The sequence below is a fragment of the Phocoena sinus genome, chromosome 1, assembly GCF_008692025.1.
Source record: "Phocoena sinus isolate mPhoSin1 chromosome 1, mPhoSin1.pri, whole genome shotgun sequence".
Lineage (NCBI taxonomy): Eukaryota > Metazoa > Chordata > Mammalia > Artiodactyla > Phocoenidae > Phocoena > Phocoena sinus.
In genome coordinates, this window is record NC_045763.1 from 180137438 (window position 1) to 180157230 (window position 19793).

The 19793-nt window shown below is 37.6% G+C and overlaps 1 protein-coding gene across 2 annotated transcripts in view; it reads right to left on the minus strand.

Moving 5' to 3' along the window:
- Positions 1 to 19793, minus strand: part of KCNT2 (potassium sodium-activated channel subfamily T member 2) — a 373439-nt gene that overhangs the window by 48915 nt on the left and 304731 nt on the right. For both annotated transcript variants that reach the window (XM_032606842.1, XM_032606832.1), the window contains exons 22-24: positions 5791 to 5892; positions 1288 to 1371; positions 266 to 394 (exon numbers count right to left, since the gene is read on the minus strand). In XM_032606842.1, coding sequence (XP_032462733.1) covers positions 266 to 394; positions 1288 to 1371; positions 5791 to 5892 — 315 coding nt within the window. The remainder of the gene's footprint in view (positions 1 to 265; positions 395 to 1287; positions 1372 to 5790; positions 5893 to 19793) is intronic.

A 19793-nucleotide genomic window follows, 5' to 3' on the forward strand; every position in this document is an offset into this window, starting at 1 on the left:
AAACTAGTTTGCTTGCCCTGAGAACTTTTCTTATGTATCCAAAGGTTACTTAGAATTAACTTACTTCCTGAAAACCTACAAAAGACATTCAGAGCCCAAAGTCCACAAACTCTAAAACAGACCTTTAGACAACATTATTTTATGAAATTCCTGACATAATTTACATAATTTAATGGCATATTTCAGAAATAAGTTTATAGGCTTAGGAATGGCAGTATTCAATAAGATTAAACATTAAGACAGGAATATTTTGATATTTCCAAACCTCAGATGTAGTAAGTTTTTGAGATTCAGTCCTGTAGATTCCAATGGGAACATCTCCAGTAGAAGAACATAACTTCTGATACAGTCTGGCATAAGTCCTGATCCATAAGTCATCCTCGGTGATTTTCATCTACAATCAGATGAATTATTTACATATCAAATTTTAAAGAAATAACCCAATGGTAATTTTTCACTCTTTAAAGGTAGATTTTATTGATATTTTGAAATCTCAAAGTGGCATTCATAAGTGCTTATACATGTATGAAAGTTTTTTATTACATTCCATCTCAGCCTTATCCCTGGGTTCACCCAAACTTAAGAAACCAACTGCTCCATTTGTGGCAGCATGGCACTGTATTAGTCCCATATACTTGGAATATCACTGGTAATTGATTGGGAATTGTTGGAAAACCTGTAAGGACTCGTTTGAATGTTGCAATAACCTTAGTGGACAGGGTCTGCTGATGTTACAAGTCTTGAAGTGCAAAGGACACTCCAGCACAAAAACGAATTGTCCATCCAAAGTTCTACCCATACTGAGGAAGATGTGTAAAAGTATGGAGCACAGGACTCACAGACAGGAGGCATAAGTGCTGGTCTCTCTTTGCTAAACATGAATTTGAATTTGTTAGCAAGACACTTCATTAAATACACTTAGGCACAGTATACTTATTTATAAAACAGAGAGGTTAAATGTCATGATCGCTGTTTACCTTGGCAGTGTAGCATCCTATGTCAGAAACTGTCAGTCTCAGATACCTGCTAGAGTTTTGTACAGAACGGCTACCTTCAGGATCATTTTTGTTCTGAATTTTGTACAGAATGGCTATCTTCGGGATTATTAATTTAAATAATGTTTTCCCTAAACATTGTTTAAGGGATTAAAAAAAACTAGGATGCTATTCTTTGAGCACATATTAGAAAAAAATAAATAAATGACATAGAAGAGTTAGCCAAAGTACATTATAGACGGCTTTCAGAATTGCCTGTCAGAATAATCTACACCAGAGATTAGTAACTTACAGAGCAAAGAAACCCCGATCCTGGTGTAGTGTCCAATCCCAACAGAAGTCTGGTGATAGAAATCATGTAGTCCTTCACAAATGACTGCAATATAAACAAAATATGTATTTATTGTGTGTAGGAAATACATAGAATAGCTTAGAGCATGAACATCTTATCACATCTTAAAGGTTATTTCTTGTAACACATCATTAAGCCCCCATAAAAAAGGAAATAAAAATCTATCTTGCCAGTGTCCTCAATACACATGTACAGTTAAGCTGTCCTTAAAGAAATATGGGAAATGATTATTTTCTAGAATATCTGGATATGCTTAAATTTTATGGATGTTATTGGACGTGATGAAAACATTTTTAGATTTTTAATAACAAAAACTATAAGCCGAAATATAATAGAGAATGTTTTAAAAACTCTAAAATGACTAAAATTTACAATGAAATATTTCAACCGGTATTTGGTTTTTTGTTAGGATTAAACTTGATGCTAGTAGAATACATTTCTATATAATATTTAAGTAAATCTAAATATTAGTGAATTAATAGGCTAGTATTTTTTTTTAAATAAATTTATTTATTTATTTATTTTTGGCTGTGTTGGGTCTTCATTTCTGTGTGAGGGCTTTCTCTAGTTGCGGCGAGCAGGGGCCACTCTTCATCGCGGTGCGCAGGCCTCTCACTATCGTGGCCTCTCGTTGTGGAGCACAGGCTCCAGACGCACAGGCTCAGTAGTTGTGGCTCATGGGCCCAGTTGCTCCGCGGCATGTGGGATCTTCCCAGACCAGGGCTTGAACCCGTGTCCCCTGCATTGGCAGGCAGATTCTCAACCACTGCGCCACCAGGGAAGCCCAATAGGTTAGTATTAAATACCATCATGAGACTATTTTGTTTGCTAACATATATTTTGACATGTTGTTAGAACACTACTCAATAGTTAGAATATTAACTGAAAAATGCTTCTAGTTTCTTCAGTTTATTTTTTGGTCTGAGTGAGAAGATAGAATTTCAACCCATACAAGCAAATTTCACCATGATATGTAACAATTACTTCATAAATCGTATGAAATTACTGCCTTGAGTTTGATCGTCAGGTGTTAACAAGTGAAACATTTAAATAATCATCTAAGTATTTTGCACCCTTGTTGCTGCAAATGGCATTATTTTGTGGTTTTTTAATGGCTGAGTAGTATTCCATTGTATATATGTACCACATCTTATTTATCCATTCATATAGAGATTATCATACTAAGTGAAGTAAGTCAGAAAGAGAAAGACAAATACCATATGACATTGCTTATATGTGGAATCTAAAATATGGCACAAATGAACCTATCTACAAAACAGAAACAGACTCTTAGACATAGAGAACAGACTTGTGGTTGCCAAGGGGGAGGGATGGGCTAGTAGATGCAAACTATTACATTTAAAATGAATAAACAACAAGGTTCTACTGTATAGCACAGGGAACTATACCCAATCTCCTGGGATAAACCATAATGGAAAAGAATATTAGAAAAAAGAATGTATATATGTTTATAACTGAGTCACTTTGCTATACAGCAGACATTAGCCCAACATTGTAAATCAACTATACTTCAATAACAAAATAATAACAATAAATCATCTAGTTATTTTGTATAGCAAAGACTTTAAAAGTTATAACACCTTTTTTTTTTTTTTTTTTTGTGGTACGCGGGCCTCCCACCGCTGTGGCCTCTCCTGTCGCAGAGCACAGGCTCCGGATGCGCAGGCTCAGTGGCCATGGTTCACGGGCCCAGCCGCTCCGCGGCATGTGGGATCCCCCCGGACCGGAGGACGAACCCATGTACCCTGCATCGGCAGGCGGACTCAACCACTGCGCCACCAGGGAAGCCCTATAACACCTTTTAAATAAATCATCTAGACTACTTTGTTGATTGCTAATTTCTTTTACCAAGAGCTAGTTTCAAAAAAATAAACCCATCTAAAAAAGAACATAAGGAAACACATCTATTCCATTTTTTTCAGGCCATTTATTTAAATGGCCCTTTGGTTTTCAAGGCGTATTAACCTCCTAGTAATTAGGACATGAACGTATTGGGGCCACCAAGAGGAGCTGTGACACACACCCCTGTTAGCATCATTCAATCTCATTTGTAACTCAGTGTGTGCTAAAGAAAAATTTTAAACAAATTCTTGGGCACTTAAAATTATTATTTCCAAAATAAAAAACAGAAAGCACTCATGGAAGAGAAATTAAACTGAAGATTTGGCAAACGACTATTTTAAATTATTTTAGAGCCAGGTGTGGTAATATAGCTAATGTTTACTGTATTCTTCATCAACACATTCTTTGTCCAGAGGTCATCTGTCCTGTAACTTCATCAGGGCATAGACTAGAGTTAGATGTGAGCCAAAAATGTGGATAGCCCCATTTAATATCACAAAATCCATGCATTAAGTTTTATGTGATGCAATCATAGAACATTTTTCATAGAAGATTTTTTTAATATCTATTTAATTTTATTTTAGGTAATAACTTTTTTAATAATTGGCTTCCCTGATCTACACAGATGAGAATTAATAAAAATGATTAAAAATATGAAAGTGATCTGTGTTTCAAGTGGGATATAATAAAACCCAACCAAACAAGCAAACAAACTCAAGCATTATACAAATGCAGAGTCATTTACCACAGGAAAAGGGTCGGGATTAATCTAATGAGGTATGCATGGCTTGAAGATGAGTATTCCCACTAAACACTGGACAGTTGACCTTCCTGAGCCCTTGTCTCATCCATATATTATGATTGATAATACTGCTTATATTACAGTTTTCCTTGGGGAAGCAAATAAAATGAGGTCTAGAATAGAATTACATTAATAGTAAATCACTATAAAATTGTAGTCATCTATAATAGTTCTTGAATATATAAGCATTTATCTTTAAGAAGATGGGTTTAAATCATTAACCAAAACAATTAGATTGTATATTTTAAGAATAGAAGAATGCATGTTATATAATTTTAGAGAATAAAATATTTTAAATTTCTAATCTCTTTTTAACCTGTAAATAAATACTCTTTACCTGTCTGAAAAACCTACCATTAAAATATCTCATTTGACATCAGAAAGTAAATGGGCAATTACTACTTCGAAAATTATTGTTCTAGTTCATTCTTTCTGCAGCTGCTAGCTTTGGAAAAAACACAATTTCCTGTATTTCTATGTGTAACAAAAAAAGTGAAACAAAAATGAAAGTAATAACTACTGCTCTCCAATTCTACAGAATGGTTTTCCTTCTACTTAGCTTATATATCAAAGACTTTCTCATGAGATTTCGTTTAAACATAAGGTATTGTGGCTAAAATATCTGAAAACCACTGGTGCATAATGACAGCAAGCATTTGACTGCTATGGATATAAATCCCCCCAGAGGCAACACTTCCCTTCAAACAATCCCTCCCTTGAACCCCCTCTTTGAGAGATCAGAATTACGTGTGCCTGGCAATGGGGTCTGGGGTAGAAGCCTGGCTTCCGGAGTACCCAGATAATGTGTCTGGAAACTTTCGGGAGAACAGGAGTGTTTATGGTTCTTTACTGTGTTGTTCCCGCATTCATCTGGCATAAGCAGATGGTTTGAAACACGGCCAGAGACATAGTCATAGGCATAATTAGCCCAGAGGCCAGTAGAAAAGCCTTAACTCTCTTTGGATTAGTTTATTCAGCCAAGCATGGAGGAAGAGGGTACATAAAATACATGATCAAAAAAGACAGCACAATGCTTGAATGCTTAATTTGAGATTAAAGTTATCAAATAACTTAAAGCCTTATGAATATCTTTTTTCTCTTAATGGATATATTTAAAAAGTATCTGATTACTTGATTCAGAGAATATGAAATATTGCTTTTGTTCAGTTTCTGAAAGAGTTAAAAAAAGATTAAAATATTTTAGTGTAAAATAAAATCTCTATGAACTTCTTAGGTAAAGTTAAGAATGATAAAATGACAATGTAAAACTCTGGCATTCAGGAACAAACTGAATGGTTCTTAGGGGTTGTAAAATCTTCCTTACGTTTTTCTGAAGTAGGCAATAATTAGCAGATGTTTAAAATGTCCTTGGTTTATCAGTTTATTGACATCATTTGCTATTACTTACTAAAACAATATGTATTAGAAAGAAAGCTGTCTTTTTTTTAACCTAGTAATTGTTTCTTAGCTTTTATTGTCTAGTAATGTGCTTAGAGGAATATGCAAAATGTATTAAAATGTCACATTAAACATTGTAGGACACTGGTGTCATAGAATGCCTGATATCACTTCATAGATTATTCTGAAAAATAATTTTTTCTTACTGTTTCATAGGCACATTTATGTCATTAAATACATGAAGTAAAATATTGGATTACTTCCAGAGCCAATTTTAAGTTAACGGCTCCAAGAGAAACACTAGTTGTATTATGCATTTGATAGAACCTAAAGAAAATAGAAAATAAACATTTTAGACAGATATAAGAAACACTGCATACCTGGTAAAGAAGCGTGTCCAACATACTGATACTGAACACCCTCCCGGCAGCAAAAGGCAGTCGGAACATAAAGGCCAAATTAGAACCTCGCTCTCTTTCTTTCTGTTCAGAAATTTGAAAAAGAAAAATTTGTGAGCATTCTCTATTTTATGCTTTTCTACTTACTTAAATTTTCCTAACATATGTGAAGAAAGCCATTTTTATCACGTGGTTCTTAACTATGAATGTGTCATGACTTCACTTTTAATTGTATTTTTAATGTCCCTTTACTTTTCATAACCAAGTTTTCCTGGTTAAAAATACCCAATAGTAAAGAAAGCTTAATCCTTTCATACATTAAACATTTATTTACTCTTAGTACCTATTTCTGAACAGGATTTGAAGTGACATTAATAAAAGGAACACACATAATAACATTATTTCATCAAATATAAAAAAACCTAAAGCCACATAATGTATCCTAACATCTAGAATATCTGCTTTTGAATATTCTCATATGTGAGGACAAAAAACGTAGGCAAGTAAGGGCGATCACAACCAGTGGTTCCTAGCTTTCTGTCATTCGAGTTTTAATTTACCCATCTGCCTTTAAAGTTGTGCCAACCATACCAATCTCCAGCTAAGCTTCTGTAAGTGACAAAAAAAGTGTGTGTGTTTGCGTGTGTATTATGGTGGTTGAGGCTTTCTTTTGAAAAATTCTGTTGCTATTAGTGCCTGCTAATAAATGAAGGCCTAAGACCCGATGTTTGTGTAAGATTGGAAGGAATTTCTGAAGAATGAAACTTAACCTTGTACTTAAGTGGTAACCCCAAAAATGTTCGTTTCTTTTGCTGCCAACTTCCATTTAACAAGAAATTACAAGACACAGCCAAGCCAATAAAAAAATCACCCCTCGCTCTCAGAGGCAATGGGAGGAAGCCCCTGTTTCTAATGTAGCAAATTTGGGAGATCTCAAGGGAGGGGACGTCTCTGGGTCCCCCTTTTTAAGAATGGAGGGGAGGGAGCATTGCTGAAGGAAGGGGTCTTGGAGAGGACGGGGGCCACTGCTGCTGCTTGCTGTCATGATGGTACTAGAGAGCCTTGACCCCTGGGCTTCCCCTGGACAGACGGATGAGGCTGGTGCTCAGAATCAAACCTTTCAGGGAGAAACAGGAGTTATTCCACCACATCTAGGCCCATCCAGACTATAAGGACATCCTCACTTGAGATGTAGACAGAAGGAGGGATACGCAAGTGGTGCCCCCTTGGTGTCCGTGTCCATTACATCACCACGCAGTCTCTGATTTACTAGGCTTGGTGTCAAAAATGCTTCATTTGAACCGCCTCGGTGGTTAGGAGATGCCTGGAATGAGCTGTCTTCTTGCAGGGATAGGCAGGCTTTCCTGTGAATTGGGGGCCACATCTGGTTCTTAAGGTGTACTGCCAAAACCACAGATCTTCAGCCCATGTTAAAGCAAGTAGCCAAAATAAAGTGCTGAGACCCTAAGAATCTGAAGTCCAGCATCTGTCACAAGATCAGGTGGGAAACAGCAAGACTGCTGGGCTCTACACATGGCTCATTCAGGATCTTCTTTCCCAGAACTTGGCGACGGATCTCTGTTACCTGCCTGGGATCTTCTAAGCCAAGGACCATCATCTCTGTTCATTGTTCACTCCTCTAGCTAACAAGGGGCTTGGGACACATGGCAAAGCACGATTTTATGCTTTTGCATGTTTTCTCATCCCTTAAAATTTTTAAATCAAGTTTTGTTCTTTTTTTTTTTTTTTTTTTTTTTTATTTGATGCAGACTTAGCTGCAGTGGAACTAGACAGGGAATTAATTTGTTCATGGTTAGACTCAGAGAGTCGTGGTGGTCGGGTGGCGGCGATGGAGAGGCACAGGAGAATGTTCCCAAGGTGATCATACGTGGGGCTGGAGTGGGTGGGAGGCAGGGAGTGCGCAGTGGCTGCACAGACGGAGATCCGAGGAGCCGGACACACTGAGCACGTTCCAGCTGTAGAGGAAGATGTGGTCTCAAATACTGTTCAAAAATCAAGTCGGAGGAAGACTGAGAAAAGCCATAATTTAGTGATTAGAACATGATTCCAACTCCGGCCTCTCCTCTGCTCTCTCAGTGTGAAACCGTCTAGTTTTTGGCTTTAAATATCTCATCTTAGGACTTCTAAACCCATACATTAGCATTCACATCTTTCCCAAAGTTCAGTTACAGCTATCAGCCTGAATAGTTTTTTTTTTTTCCAATTAGACAACTTTTACTAAATGAGAAAACTACATTTAAAATGTGTTTTAACACAAAATGGAATTAGAAAAAAAGACATATGCATTTGAAAGAAGGTTGTACTGTGCTGAAAATCAAATCTCTTGCAGTAATACAATACGCCAATTCTTAAAACGTAAGTCAACAGAATTCTCAATTTAACATTTTCAAAGACGATATTAAGGTCAAGAATTTCACATCTATGGTAGCACTTATAGAAGGGCACTTATAAATATGATGTCCATCCCTGTGAAGCTTACACATTTGACAACGCTCAATAAAAGCTTTTAGAATCACATCCAAAAGTGCTGCATGCAAAGCATCACAAATCTGTGTCCTGTAAGTTCTCCTTCTAACATCTGTATGTTGACTTTTCTACTCCTGTCATTGGTTAATACTACCCTTAAAAAAAAAAAAGAGAACAGGAAAAGAAATGCTGCAATAAACCCTTGGTCATGTACAGAAATTACTGCTACTATAGTTCACTACAAAGCATGTCTATACAATACCATATGAACTTTGATCATGAATATCTTTCTGTAAACATAATCTCATGCTTTACTAAAATGAATTTCTCATCATGCTGAATAATCGCCTAACTAGTTAATCAAAGGTACTGACTAGTCAATCAGAGAATCTCTGACCCCCATCTCCGCATCCCTCTCCCCAGTCCATCCATTAAATTTCCAAACTCCAGCATTTATCCTTAGAATTATCTTAGAATTATTCCCCTCTTTGCATCCTACTGCTACAGTACTTGCTGGGGCTTAAACCGACTATTAATTTGCCAATCTCTAGTCTTTTGTAACACCCAGTCATCCAACACGATGCTGCCAATTCATATACAAACAATTGTAATAATGTAAATTTTTGTTCATAAATCTAAAATCAGTTTACTCTAAGATTCAGACTTTCTTGCGGAATACATGCCTGGAGAACTCAAAGGCAAGATTTCTGTGAAAAAGCAACATATCCTCATGAAAAGAGCTTGTCCTAAGAATTTCCTGACAAAAACTTGAGTCTATGGTAAGCTCAGTGGATCAGAGGCAGGGTGATCTTTGGCATATAGCGGTTTCTTTCACTCACAATTATCCCTGCTCAATGATTTACTGACGGAGAAGATACATTTCCTAAATCCAGTGGGTTGTTCTCTAATTTTAATAAAGGTTTAACCAATATTTCAAATGTTCTCTTTTATTATATACCTACATTTACATAGATGCTTCAGTTAAATTACATTACGTAGCACATTTAATTTAAAAAAATTTTGGTTCAGTTACATTTTCATACACTGTATTTTCCAAATACAGAAATATTCTTTTACCTTCAGGGCTTACACTGAAGGAAAGGTACTCTCTTCCTTTTTCCACACATCTGAATCCTATTGATAAGTATCATTTTATAAGTCATTCATTATTAAAGGTTCCAATCAAACATTAACTCATTCATTTATTTACTAAATTAGTCAGTTAACAAATACGTGTTGACAAGTCTACTCTACATAGGGCATTATCCTTAGTGCTAGGCATACAGAATCCCTGTATAGAACTCATAAATTCTGTTAATACAGAATTATTATGCATTGAATATGGACCAGGCACTAGTAAACAAATATGGATACTTTCCTTGCCTACAAGAACTCACAAACTGTGAGTGATACCAAAAACAAATAGGGAAGACACCGGGGTGAGAATATGCAACAAGACAGGGGTAGATGCTTGGGTAGCACGTAGGAAGGGCGTCTACCGTAGTCTTCTGGTGGAAAAGTCAAGAGACTGAATTAGAAGTGATGTCTAAGTGGAGACGCAAATATGAGTAGAAATTAGCCAGTAAATTTGGGAAGGGCAGGTGTTAAGCAGAAAGTTATAAACAAAAGGTTCAGCATATGCTAGAAGCTGGATAGGAATAAAGCTTAAAAGACTTGAGGAGCTATAAGCAATTCTGTTTGAATACAGCATTGAGTGTGAGTGTACGGGCTGGAAGAGCAGGTCAGAAGTGAGACTGGAACAGAAGCCAGGAATTAGATGTTAAAGTTCCAGGACACTTGAGAAGAAAAAGGATGTTATCAAGAATTACACTGAAAAACAAGGGTGAAAATTGGGACAGCTCCAGGAAAAATAGGATATAAGATGAACCCATTTTGAAATCATGTTAACAATTTTGAATTGTATCTTAAGTGTAATGAGAAAAAACTTACATATTTTTTAAGAGGAGGAGTGATATGGCCACATTTCTAGAATGGTCATTCTGGTGACAATATGGAAAATGGACTGGAAATGGGGAGGTGGCACTGGGAGACCAAGCAAGTTAAACGAGGGTGTTAAGGCAGCAATTCTAGTGAGAAATGAAGGTTTACAGAAACAGATCTTCTTCAAATATATTTAGACATCAGACATTAAATTTGAGGGGATTTTTGACTGAATTGGGTAGTAGAGAGAAGATGAAGATGATACCCCACTTTCTGGATAACTGGGTGGATAAGTGTGCCCTTCTGTAAAAAAAGGAAATGTGGAAGAAGAGAAGACTGTAAGTTAATTTGGACTTGAGTTTCAAGGTTAGTAGAAAAGTCCAATTGCTAAAAATATGGATCCAACAGACAGTATAACACACAGTGGTTTGGAGCTTGGATTCTACAGACACACAAGGTGACCAGTCAAGTATTGCCACTTCTGGTTGGATGATCTCATACAAGTTACTTAAGCCCCTTCTTCCTCTGTTTCATCACCTGTGAAATGGGGTTCATATTGGTGATGACATTGCATTGTCATTCTAATAAATATACAAGATAAAACATCTAAAAGTATTATGTATAGTAAGCACTTACTGTCTTCTATTACTAGTAATTCTTCAAACACATCAAATGATGCATCACCTTGTGGACTTGATATTGCTTGCTTTCTTCCTGTACTGATACTTCCAAGTTTTGACTGGGCTGGTCTGGTGTTATCATTATAGCTCAAATATCACCTCCCCAAAGAGACCTTACTTTATCACCTTATTTAAAGTAGGCGTTCCCCAGTTACTTTTGAATATAACCCTGTTATGACTTTCAGAGATCTGAAATCTATAATTCCTTGTTTATTTTTTTATTAGTTAACTGTTGGTCTGAGGTAGCTCAGTGAGTCCCAGAACAATGCCTAACACAATGCCTGGCACACAGTCAATGAAATTTATTGAACAAATGAATAAATCCTTTCCACTTATAGTAGTTGCCTACATCTAGTGAAAATTTGTTGCATAAAGTTGAAAACATTTATATTAAGAGGGAGGAAGGAAACCCTTTGAGGTTTACTCAATACCCCTTCTTCTCACTTTGGTTCTTTAGGTTTGAAGATGGAAAAACTACAATGTTTGTGTTATATAAATTTCTCTGACTTTAGTATTTCTTTTGACTATTGTGTGTTATAAAATACAATAGTAAATATTTCTATGATTGCTTCGAGTATAAATATATAATACCTTTTTATCAGACATATTGTATTTGCTTCCTTAGTAGAATTCTAGATTCAACTGAAGCTTCCATGATGATTTTGTGTTTTCCTAACAACCACTTACCTAAAAATACCTAAAAGAAATCTGAGAAATCCAAATCAATATTAAAAGATCCCAGACACTTTAATACCCTTGGTCTTACCTATTTCTTTCATTTGGTTTGTTATCATGAACATATGCTTTTTCTGGAAGAAGGGATCTGTTTCTGGCAGAAACTGTGTTTTTTTTTAAACTGTGTCCATCCAGTACCATATGGAATAGATGATAAAATTATTGGACTTAGCAGAACGGTGTGGGAGGTGAAAAAAAGTCAAGAATTTTATTGGCATAAATTAACGGTTTCTATCCGTATTTTCTCAGCGATTGGCTTTTCTCACCATTCATCCTACTTGACCTTCTTTACACTGTTTGACATAATGTCTTCTTTTTTTTCCCTCTTTTCCTCCCTCTTTCTCCCTGTCCCTACCCTAGTTCACCAACAACCCTCAAATCCTATTTCCAAATTCTCAGGTCCTGGGCAAACTAACTCTGCCTTTCCTCTCACAAAACTGCTTGCCGAGGGAGTGGCCTTTTGAATGCAAATACAGAAAATCCTTATATTAAAATACCAAAGCCTTCAATGAGTTGCTAGTGTTTTATGTATCCTGTTTACAGAGCCTTCCCCAGAAAGAGACTCATCTCTACAGAAGGTACCCCATCACAGGGGCTCTGCATAGCAGCTCTGAGATGCGCTGGCTCTTCCAGAACAGGTTTCCTATCAGAGCCTCTCAATGAAGTGTGTGCTTGGGAACTGAGGAGAGGACCCTGGGCCATCGGTGGCTTTAAATCAATCTCTCTTTCTCTTTCTTTCATCTCTCCTCTTTTTATATTGCAAACAGAAAGAGGAGGAGATTCTAGTAATAAAGAGCATTTCTCTCTGCCTGTTCACTTTTCTTCTTACTGGAAAGAGTAGGTTCCCACTACACCCATGCACACACACACGTACACAAACACACACACACACACACACACGCACACGCACATCTGTTCCAGTCTAAGTGGCAGCTTAGAGGGGGTGCATTTGATGGACACTCAGGGAGTCCACCTTGTTTATGAGGACTCAGGCTAACTCAGACCCACGTCCCAAAAAACCCTTGAGTCAACCCAAGGCAAGTTCATGCTGAAGGAGTTTGGGGTGTGCGGGACCCTCTTCCTTATCTTAGAGAGGAATGCAGGGTCTTCTAAGCAATGTTATTATCCTCCTACACTAAAATACAAGTGGTCCTTGCCTTATAAATAGGGTGATTATATAGTTAACCATCCAAATCAGGACATCTTGACAGGAGCTCCTAGTAATTATACTGAAACAGTAGCCATACACTAGGAGTGATGGGCAAAACTGGACTTCAACCACGCCACTTATATGTTAGAAATATGTGTTTTACAAACAATACACACAAATGGCTTCCTGCACCCTGTTCTCCCGTGAAGGCCCTGATGCTCCTGAGAATTGAGAAATTTGGAAAAGTGGAAGCTTTTGAAAGACATGTAGGTTCAGAAATAAAGAAAGAAAGGATGTTGAAGGATTAAACATGTGAATTTTGGTGTGTGGGGGGGCATAAACATTCAGCCTGTGACAACTTTGAAACTATTGTGTGAAATCATAATACTATGCACACTCTTTTTTTCTTTTTTCTTTTTTTTGGCTGTGCTGCACAGCTTGCAGGATCTTACTTCCTGGACCGGGTATTGAACCCAGGCCCTATCAGTGAAAGCGCCGAGTGCTAACCACTGGACTTCACTACGCACATTCTTAATAGATACATTTGTACATTAAAATAGTTATCCATATATAAATTACATATCATCACTCCTCTAGAGTAGATCTGGCAGTGCTTTACTACATTTAAAAGCAATAGAAACTAATTAGCATTATCAAATTCTTCCTGGACCAATATGGGGGAAGGTAAATATTTTCTTAAAAATTGGATAAGAAATTTTCCTAATGAATCCAGAAGATAGCACCAAACTCTCCCTCATCATTATAGCACTTAGATTATGAATAAAAAGTAGTCCAAGTTGTTTGGACAGAAAAAAAAAGAATACGGCAATGTGTTTTTGTTTGTTCCGATATATCTGTCTCCCGTCAAATTACAAATTCTATGTGTTTTATTCAAATTCATAACTTCTAGCATTGAGGAAGGCATATGGCTCATAGTAGGTGCTCAGAGAATATTTAGTGGCTTGAATTTAAATTGAGAATATGTAAAATTTTGCCTTCTGGCTTTAAGACGGCGAATATGTTAAAAAGTAAATGATATTCTTGCCTATTTCTCCTGGAATATATCTCCAATGTGTATTATTTTGCTCTACCACTGACTACATTAGCAATATATGATTTATAGCCATGACTGTTTCTATTCTGACACTCATTCTCTAACACCAACAGGGTGTCCTACAATTCAATCCTGACGCTCACTACTCAGAGTTGGCTCAGACCCCCAAGGCTGCTCTCATTTCAGCCACCATCTCCAAGTCCTTGGTGTCTCCAAACCAACAGCACTTCTTCTCCATCCAGCTACAAATCTGGGGCTTCCCATAACAGCCTCAGTTTCAATAATTTTCCAGAATGCTCACAGAACGTGTGAAAGTGCTATACTTAATGATTATCATCTTAATATAAAGAATGCAAATGAACAACAGATGAAAAGGCACACAGGGCAAGTCTGGGAGGGTCCTGAGCACAGAAGCTTCTGTCTCCATGGAGTCTGAGGGCACCACCTTCCCGGTACATCAATATGTTCACCAATCAGGAAGCTCTCAAGCCTCATTCTTCAGAGTTTTATCAAAGTTTCATGATGTAGGCATGATTAATTAACTCATTAACCACATGATTAAACCCAATCTCCAGCCCCTTTCCCCTCCCTGGAAGCAGGGAGGTGAGGAGGTACTGAAAGTTTCAATCTTCAAGGCCCCTCCATGAGTTGCCTTGTTAACATAAAATCAGGCATGGTTGAAAGGTATGAATAACAGAAGACACTCCTATCACTTAGGAAATTCCAAGAGTTTTTGAAGTGCTGTGTCGGGAACTACAGACAGAGACCAATTATTATTTTTTATTATACCGTATTATTCATCTCACTTTTTCATTACCTTTCTTCTTACATCAATGTGTAATTACCATATGATTGCTAAAGTGTAATTATGATCATCACAGCAATTCAAAAGCAATTTTTAAAAAGCAGTCTTGAAGCAAATTGCACCATAAGCATGAATAAAATTCATTTTTATGAAATGCATCAAAATAAGAGAAATGAAATAAGTCTTTAGAGGGAGATGAGACAAAAAATTTCTCTTTTTTTTCTATTGTTGTTTTCCTCTCTTCCGGTTCCTTGTTACCCGTCACATTGCCCATCTTTGCTTAGCTCTCATACTGTGTTTCTGCTGCCCACTACATCAGATTTTTAGGAGAAGTGTCAATGACCCAACGACCAATGACTGAACATGGGAAGTACGGTTGGTCCTGTGTATCTGCAGGTTCCACACCTGCCAATTCCACCAACCACAGACTGAAAATACTGGAGAAAAAAAATTCCAGAAAGTTCCTAAAAGCAAAACCTGAATTTGCCACCTACTGGCAACTATTTACATAGAACTTACATTGTGTTAGGTATTATAAGTAATCTAGAGATGACTGAAAGTACACAGGAGGATGTGCATAAGTGATACGCAGACACTACACCACCATTTTATATAAGGGACTTGAGCATCCTCAGATTTTGGTCCCTGCTGGGGTGGGGGTGGGGTGAGAAGGGAGGGGTCCTGAAACCAATCCCCCATGGATACCGAGGGACGACTCTACTTTTGAGTAAACAGTAGCAGTAAGGTAATGTCAATATCCAAGACAAGAAAGATAATGTAATAGAAAATAAAACAGCTCAGCAACAATGAAAGAATAATCAGATGAAAAAAATACAAACTAAAGCATGATGGTCTGGTCCATTAGGAAGTTATTACTGTGGATATTCTTCAGTGAGTTGTCGCTTCCAGAGAAACCCTGAAGAGTATTCCTTCATTAGCAATGGCAACGACATATCTACGAGAATGCAAGGTCTACCAAGAACACATCAGCTACCAGGCTGAATGCAGGCTAACCTTCCATACTCATTCTTGCAAATCCTATCACTTCTTCAATTTGAATGACAACCACGATCAGTTTCCTAATACTAAAACTACCTCCCTGTGCTTAGAATACAAGTATAGGAAGATGATTACTTTAAACAGTAAACTAACTGTATACGTATAAGTGATAAGAAGCACTGATGAGAAATGAACAGTTACCATTATCACTGATGGCATGTGTGTGAGATTGCCAGGGCTGCCGTAAGGAAGGATCATAAACTGAGTGGATTAAACAACAGAAACTTATTGCCTCTCAGTTCTGCATGCTCAAAGTCTGAAATCAAGGTGTTGGCACTTTTTGGTTCCTTCTGAGGACTGTAAGTGAAGGTTCTCTTCCAGGTCTCTCTCCTTGGCTTGTGGATGGCTGTCTTCCCTTTAAATGTGTCTGTCTCTGTGTCCAACTTTACCCTTTTTACAAGGATTGCCAGTCATTTTGGATTAGGGTCCACCCCAATGGCCTTCTTCAACTTGCTTATCTCTGTAAAAACCCTACCTTCAAATAATGTCACCTTCTGAGGTAGTGGAGGTTAGGACACCAACACATCTTTTTTGGTGGGTGGAGGGACATAATTCAACCCACAATAGCACAACAGTCTAAAACATTTCTATGTGACGATCCTATTTCAATGGATAAAAATGATAAGTGAATTAAAAAAGGATTTTCCATGGTTTTATAGCATTCAAACCATTGGTTTCAATTCCACTTCCCCTAACTCCTCTGTTCCTAATAATTAGGTAATGTATTGATTTTTTTGTATTCTTCTTGGGAAATATCTAGAAGATGCAAGGGTAAACATAAATCTAAAAAAAAATGAATTTCCCCGATGCCAAAAAAGAAAGAAAACTCCCCTCTCCCACTTCTTTTTCCTAGAGAGTTTCCTTAAAAATAACTTGGAATTGTAAATCCTTTCCATGTCTCTTTGAGATGGATACAAAGTCTGAATAACTTCTAGCTAGCTTTGTATCCCGGGAATGCCTTTCTCGAGGGGGGTGGGGGTGGGGTGGGGGTGGGGGGGCCTTGGAACTATCTTTTTGAAATGTGAATGTAATGTATCCTGTCTCTCTCTTTGGGAGCTTAGCCTAGGTGCCTGGCTCCAAGTTGTAACCTTTTGCTTGCTACAAAGTTAGAAGACATTTTATTTTTCCTTTGGATCAAGACAGTTAACATGTATGTAAATGACTGTATCTGCCTGGCTATATAAAAGGATAAGATGTCTTTCTTTCTTTGCAATGTCTTTAGTGGATTGCTGAGATGCATATCACAGTCTGGTTTAATGCTTATTCAAACAAAACTTTTCTACATTTCTGAAGAGGACTTCTAGGTTGGATGAGGATTTTATTTTTCATTAATTCCCCAAAAGAGATCAAAATCTCATTTCGTTCTTCTTTTTCCCTCGTGCAGTAGATACACAATAATATAGACACACACATTTACCAACATGAAAATCTCTTCCACAATTATGACCTTACATCAACTGATCTGGAATAAAACTGAATACACACAATAGAATATTTATTAGTGATGATGTTGACAATAGTAATTTATAATTATGAGTTTAGGGCTATTTATTTGAGTACTGATTATATGCCAAAACTGGGCTAAATATTGTGACTAGATTGTGTGGTGTGATCTTGGCAATGACCCTATCATTTGGCTATTACCACTATTTTCCAGAGACAAATCCCAAGGCTACAAACGTGTCATAGATTTATCCAGGTTCCAATCCTACAAAGTAGTAGAGCCTGTCTTCTTCATCATGGGGTGAGCCTCCCTCTCTTGTCATGGAGGAGACTGTACCACACCAGGCCAGCATGGGTTCCACTGGATTCCCATCCGTGGGTTTGCCTTTGGATTCTCAGCCATTCAGCTGTGATTCCCACCTTTTCCATGCTGTTAAAGCAGTTTGACATAAGGGATGCTTTCTAAACATGAATGGCTTTAAGTTTCTCTTACGGCACTCACTCAATGACACTGAGCAGGATACTGCCTTTTGTTTTTCAGTCTCCTAGACCTTCCCTGAGTTCCAAAGGGCAGATTCACTTACTAATTAGGGGAGTGAGGGAATGCAGAAAGAAGCAATTGTGCTCCATTTATAGCTATTATAAAATACTGGCTATATTCCCCCTGTTATCCATATATCTTTATAGCTTATTTTATACCTATAGTTTCTCTTAATCCCCTAACCCTATATAGCCCCTCCCTCCTTCCCTCTCCCCACTGGCAACCACTAGCTTGTTCTCTATATCTGTGAGTCTGCTTCTTTTTTTTGTTATATTCACTAGTTTGTATAACCTTTAAAAATTGTGTATAAGCTCGGGGCTTTGGGACAGCCTGGAGGGGTGGGAGGGGGAGAGTGGGAGGGAGGGAGACGCAAGAGGGAAGACACATGGGAGCACATGTATATGTATAGCTGATTCACTTTGTTATAAATCAGAAACTAACACACCATTGTAAAGCAATTATACCCCAATAAAGATGTTAAAAAAAAAAAAAAATTGTGAATCACTGTATTGTATATCAAGTATACTTCAATAAAGAAAGGAAAAGAAAAGAAAAAAGGCAAGGAAAGAACAGAAAAGAGTAGTACAGCAATGGGGCCTGGTCGTGGTTCCTCCTTGGGGGATGTACAAAACATTTACATACATATCTCTGAGCTCTGTGGGAACTAAGGCTCCCACCCTGGTGGAGGATGGTAACTTCAGGCAGACCATAAGCTCGTGAACCCAGACTGGTTGGAATGAGAAGGTTGATGATTGAGATTCCTGGAATACCACCTCCAACCAATCAGAGGAGAGTAACACACCCTGCAGCCCCCTCCCCAAATTTTGCCTATAAAATGTCTTCCCCAAAAACCATCAGAGAGTTCAGGTCTTTAGAGCACTTGTTGCCCCGTTCTCCTTGCTTGGCCCTTTCTCTGCTCCAAACTCTGACCTTTCAGTGTATTTGGCCTCACTGTGTGTTGGGCACAACAGTTATTTAATCTGTCTTAAACTCTGTTTCCTCATCTGGAAGCAGTGCCTAGCAACAAGGTAACTATGCCTATAAAGGGGCGGTGGCAAGGTTCCACCAACACAATGTATGTGACCAGCGTTGAAGAAGGAAACCATAAGACAAGAGTACCTCACTCTGTGAGTACCTCACAGACAAGAAAGAAGTGACCTCACTCAACAGTACGTCACCCAGGAATCAGGACAGTGCCCGACGTAACAGGTAATCAAAATAAAATGAAGTGAAAGAAAAAAACTAACCAAAAAAAATGTAAGCCATCCTTATCTCTATTTTATAAATATTATTACAAACAATAAAGATGGCATAGATTTAACACATTTTCACATGTATAAGATTGGATCTTATTTTTTTCTCTTACATCGAATTCTCCCAGTACACTAGTATCAAGTACACCTGGAATGCAAAATCCATTTATCCCCACACTCAGCCTGGATACTGAGAAGAAAACCACACTTTTCTGTGCCCATAACATGACTTTGCAACAACGCTACTGTCTTCCTTAGCGTTATTCTCATCTCTTCCCAATCCTAGTAAGTCCCCACTTGAAAAGAGCCTCATTAAATACAATTCCCAACTCTTGATAAACTTTGACCTTCCTTTCCCCACTCCAAGACATTGACAAAGCTCTCCTGAGTCTTAATTAGCTCTATCTGATTGCAGGCATTTTTTAGATTTGTGGGGAGAAAAATTCATCTTTGGCTATTATAAAACCACTCTTATTTCTTAGGTGGACTTGAGTCTTTGACATGTCCAGGCCAACTTTTTTTGGATCCCAGGTATATGTTTTTATTCATGGATGGCTCACTTGGGGTACAAATTTTGGAGACCTTTTATATAAAGTTGTGAAGAGAGGTGTTGGCTAGGAAGGCAAGGAACAAGGAGTTTTAAGCAAAGGCAGATGTGCTGTTATCCTAAAGATTCCAAGGGCATTTATGACAGCAGTCATGCATCTAAACAGGTGACAGGCAGGTGGATGGATGTTCATGGGATAGAAGAGCAAACAACTTTCAATTTTAATAAATATTTATAAACCAAAAAAAAAAAAAAAACAAAAAAGCTCTCTTGAGGTGACAGCCTCCCTT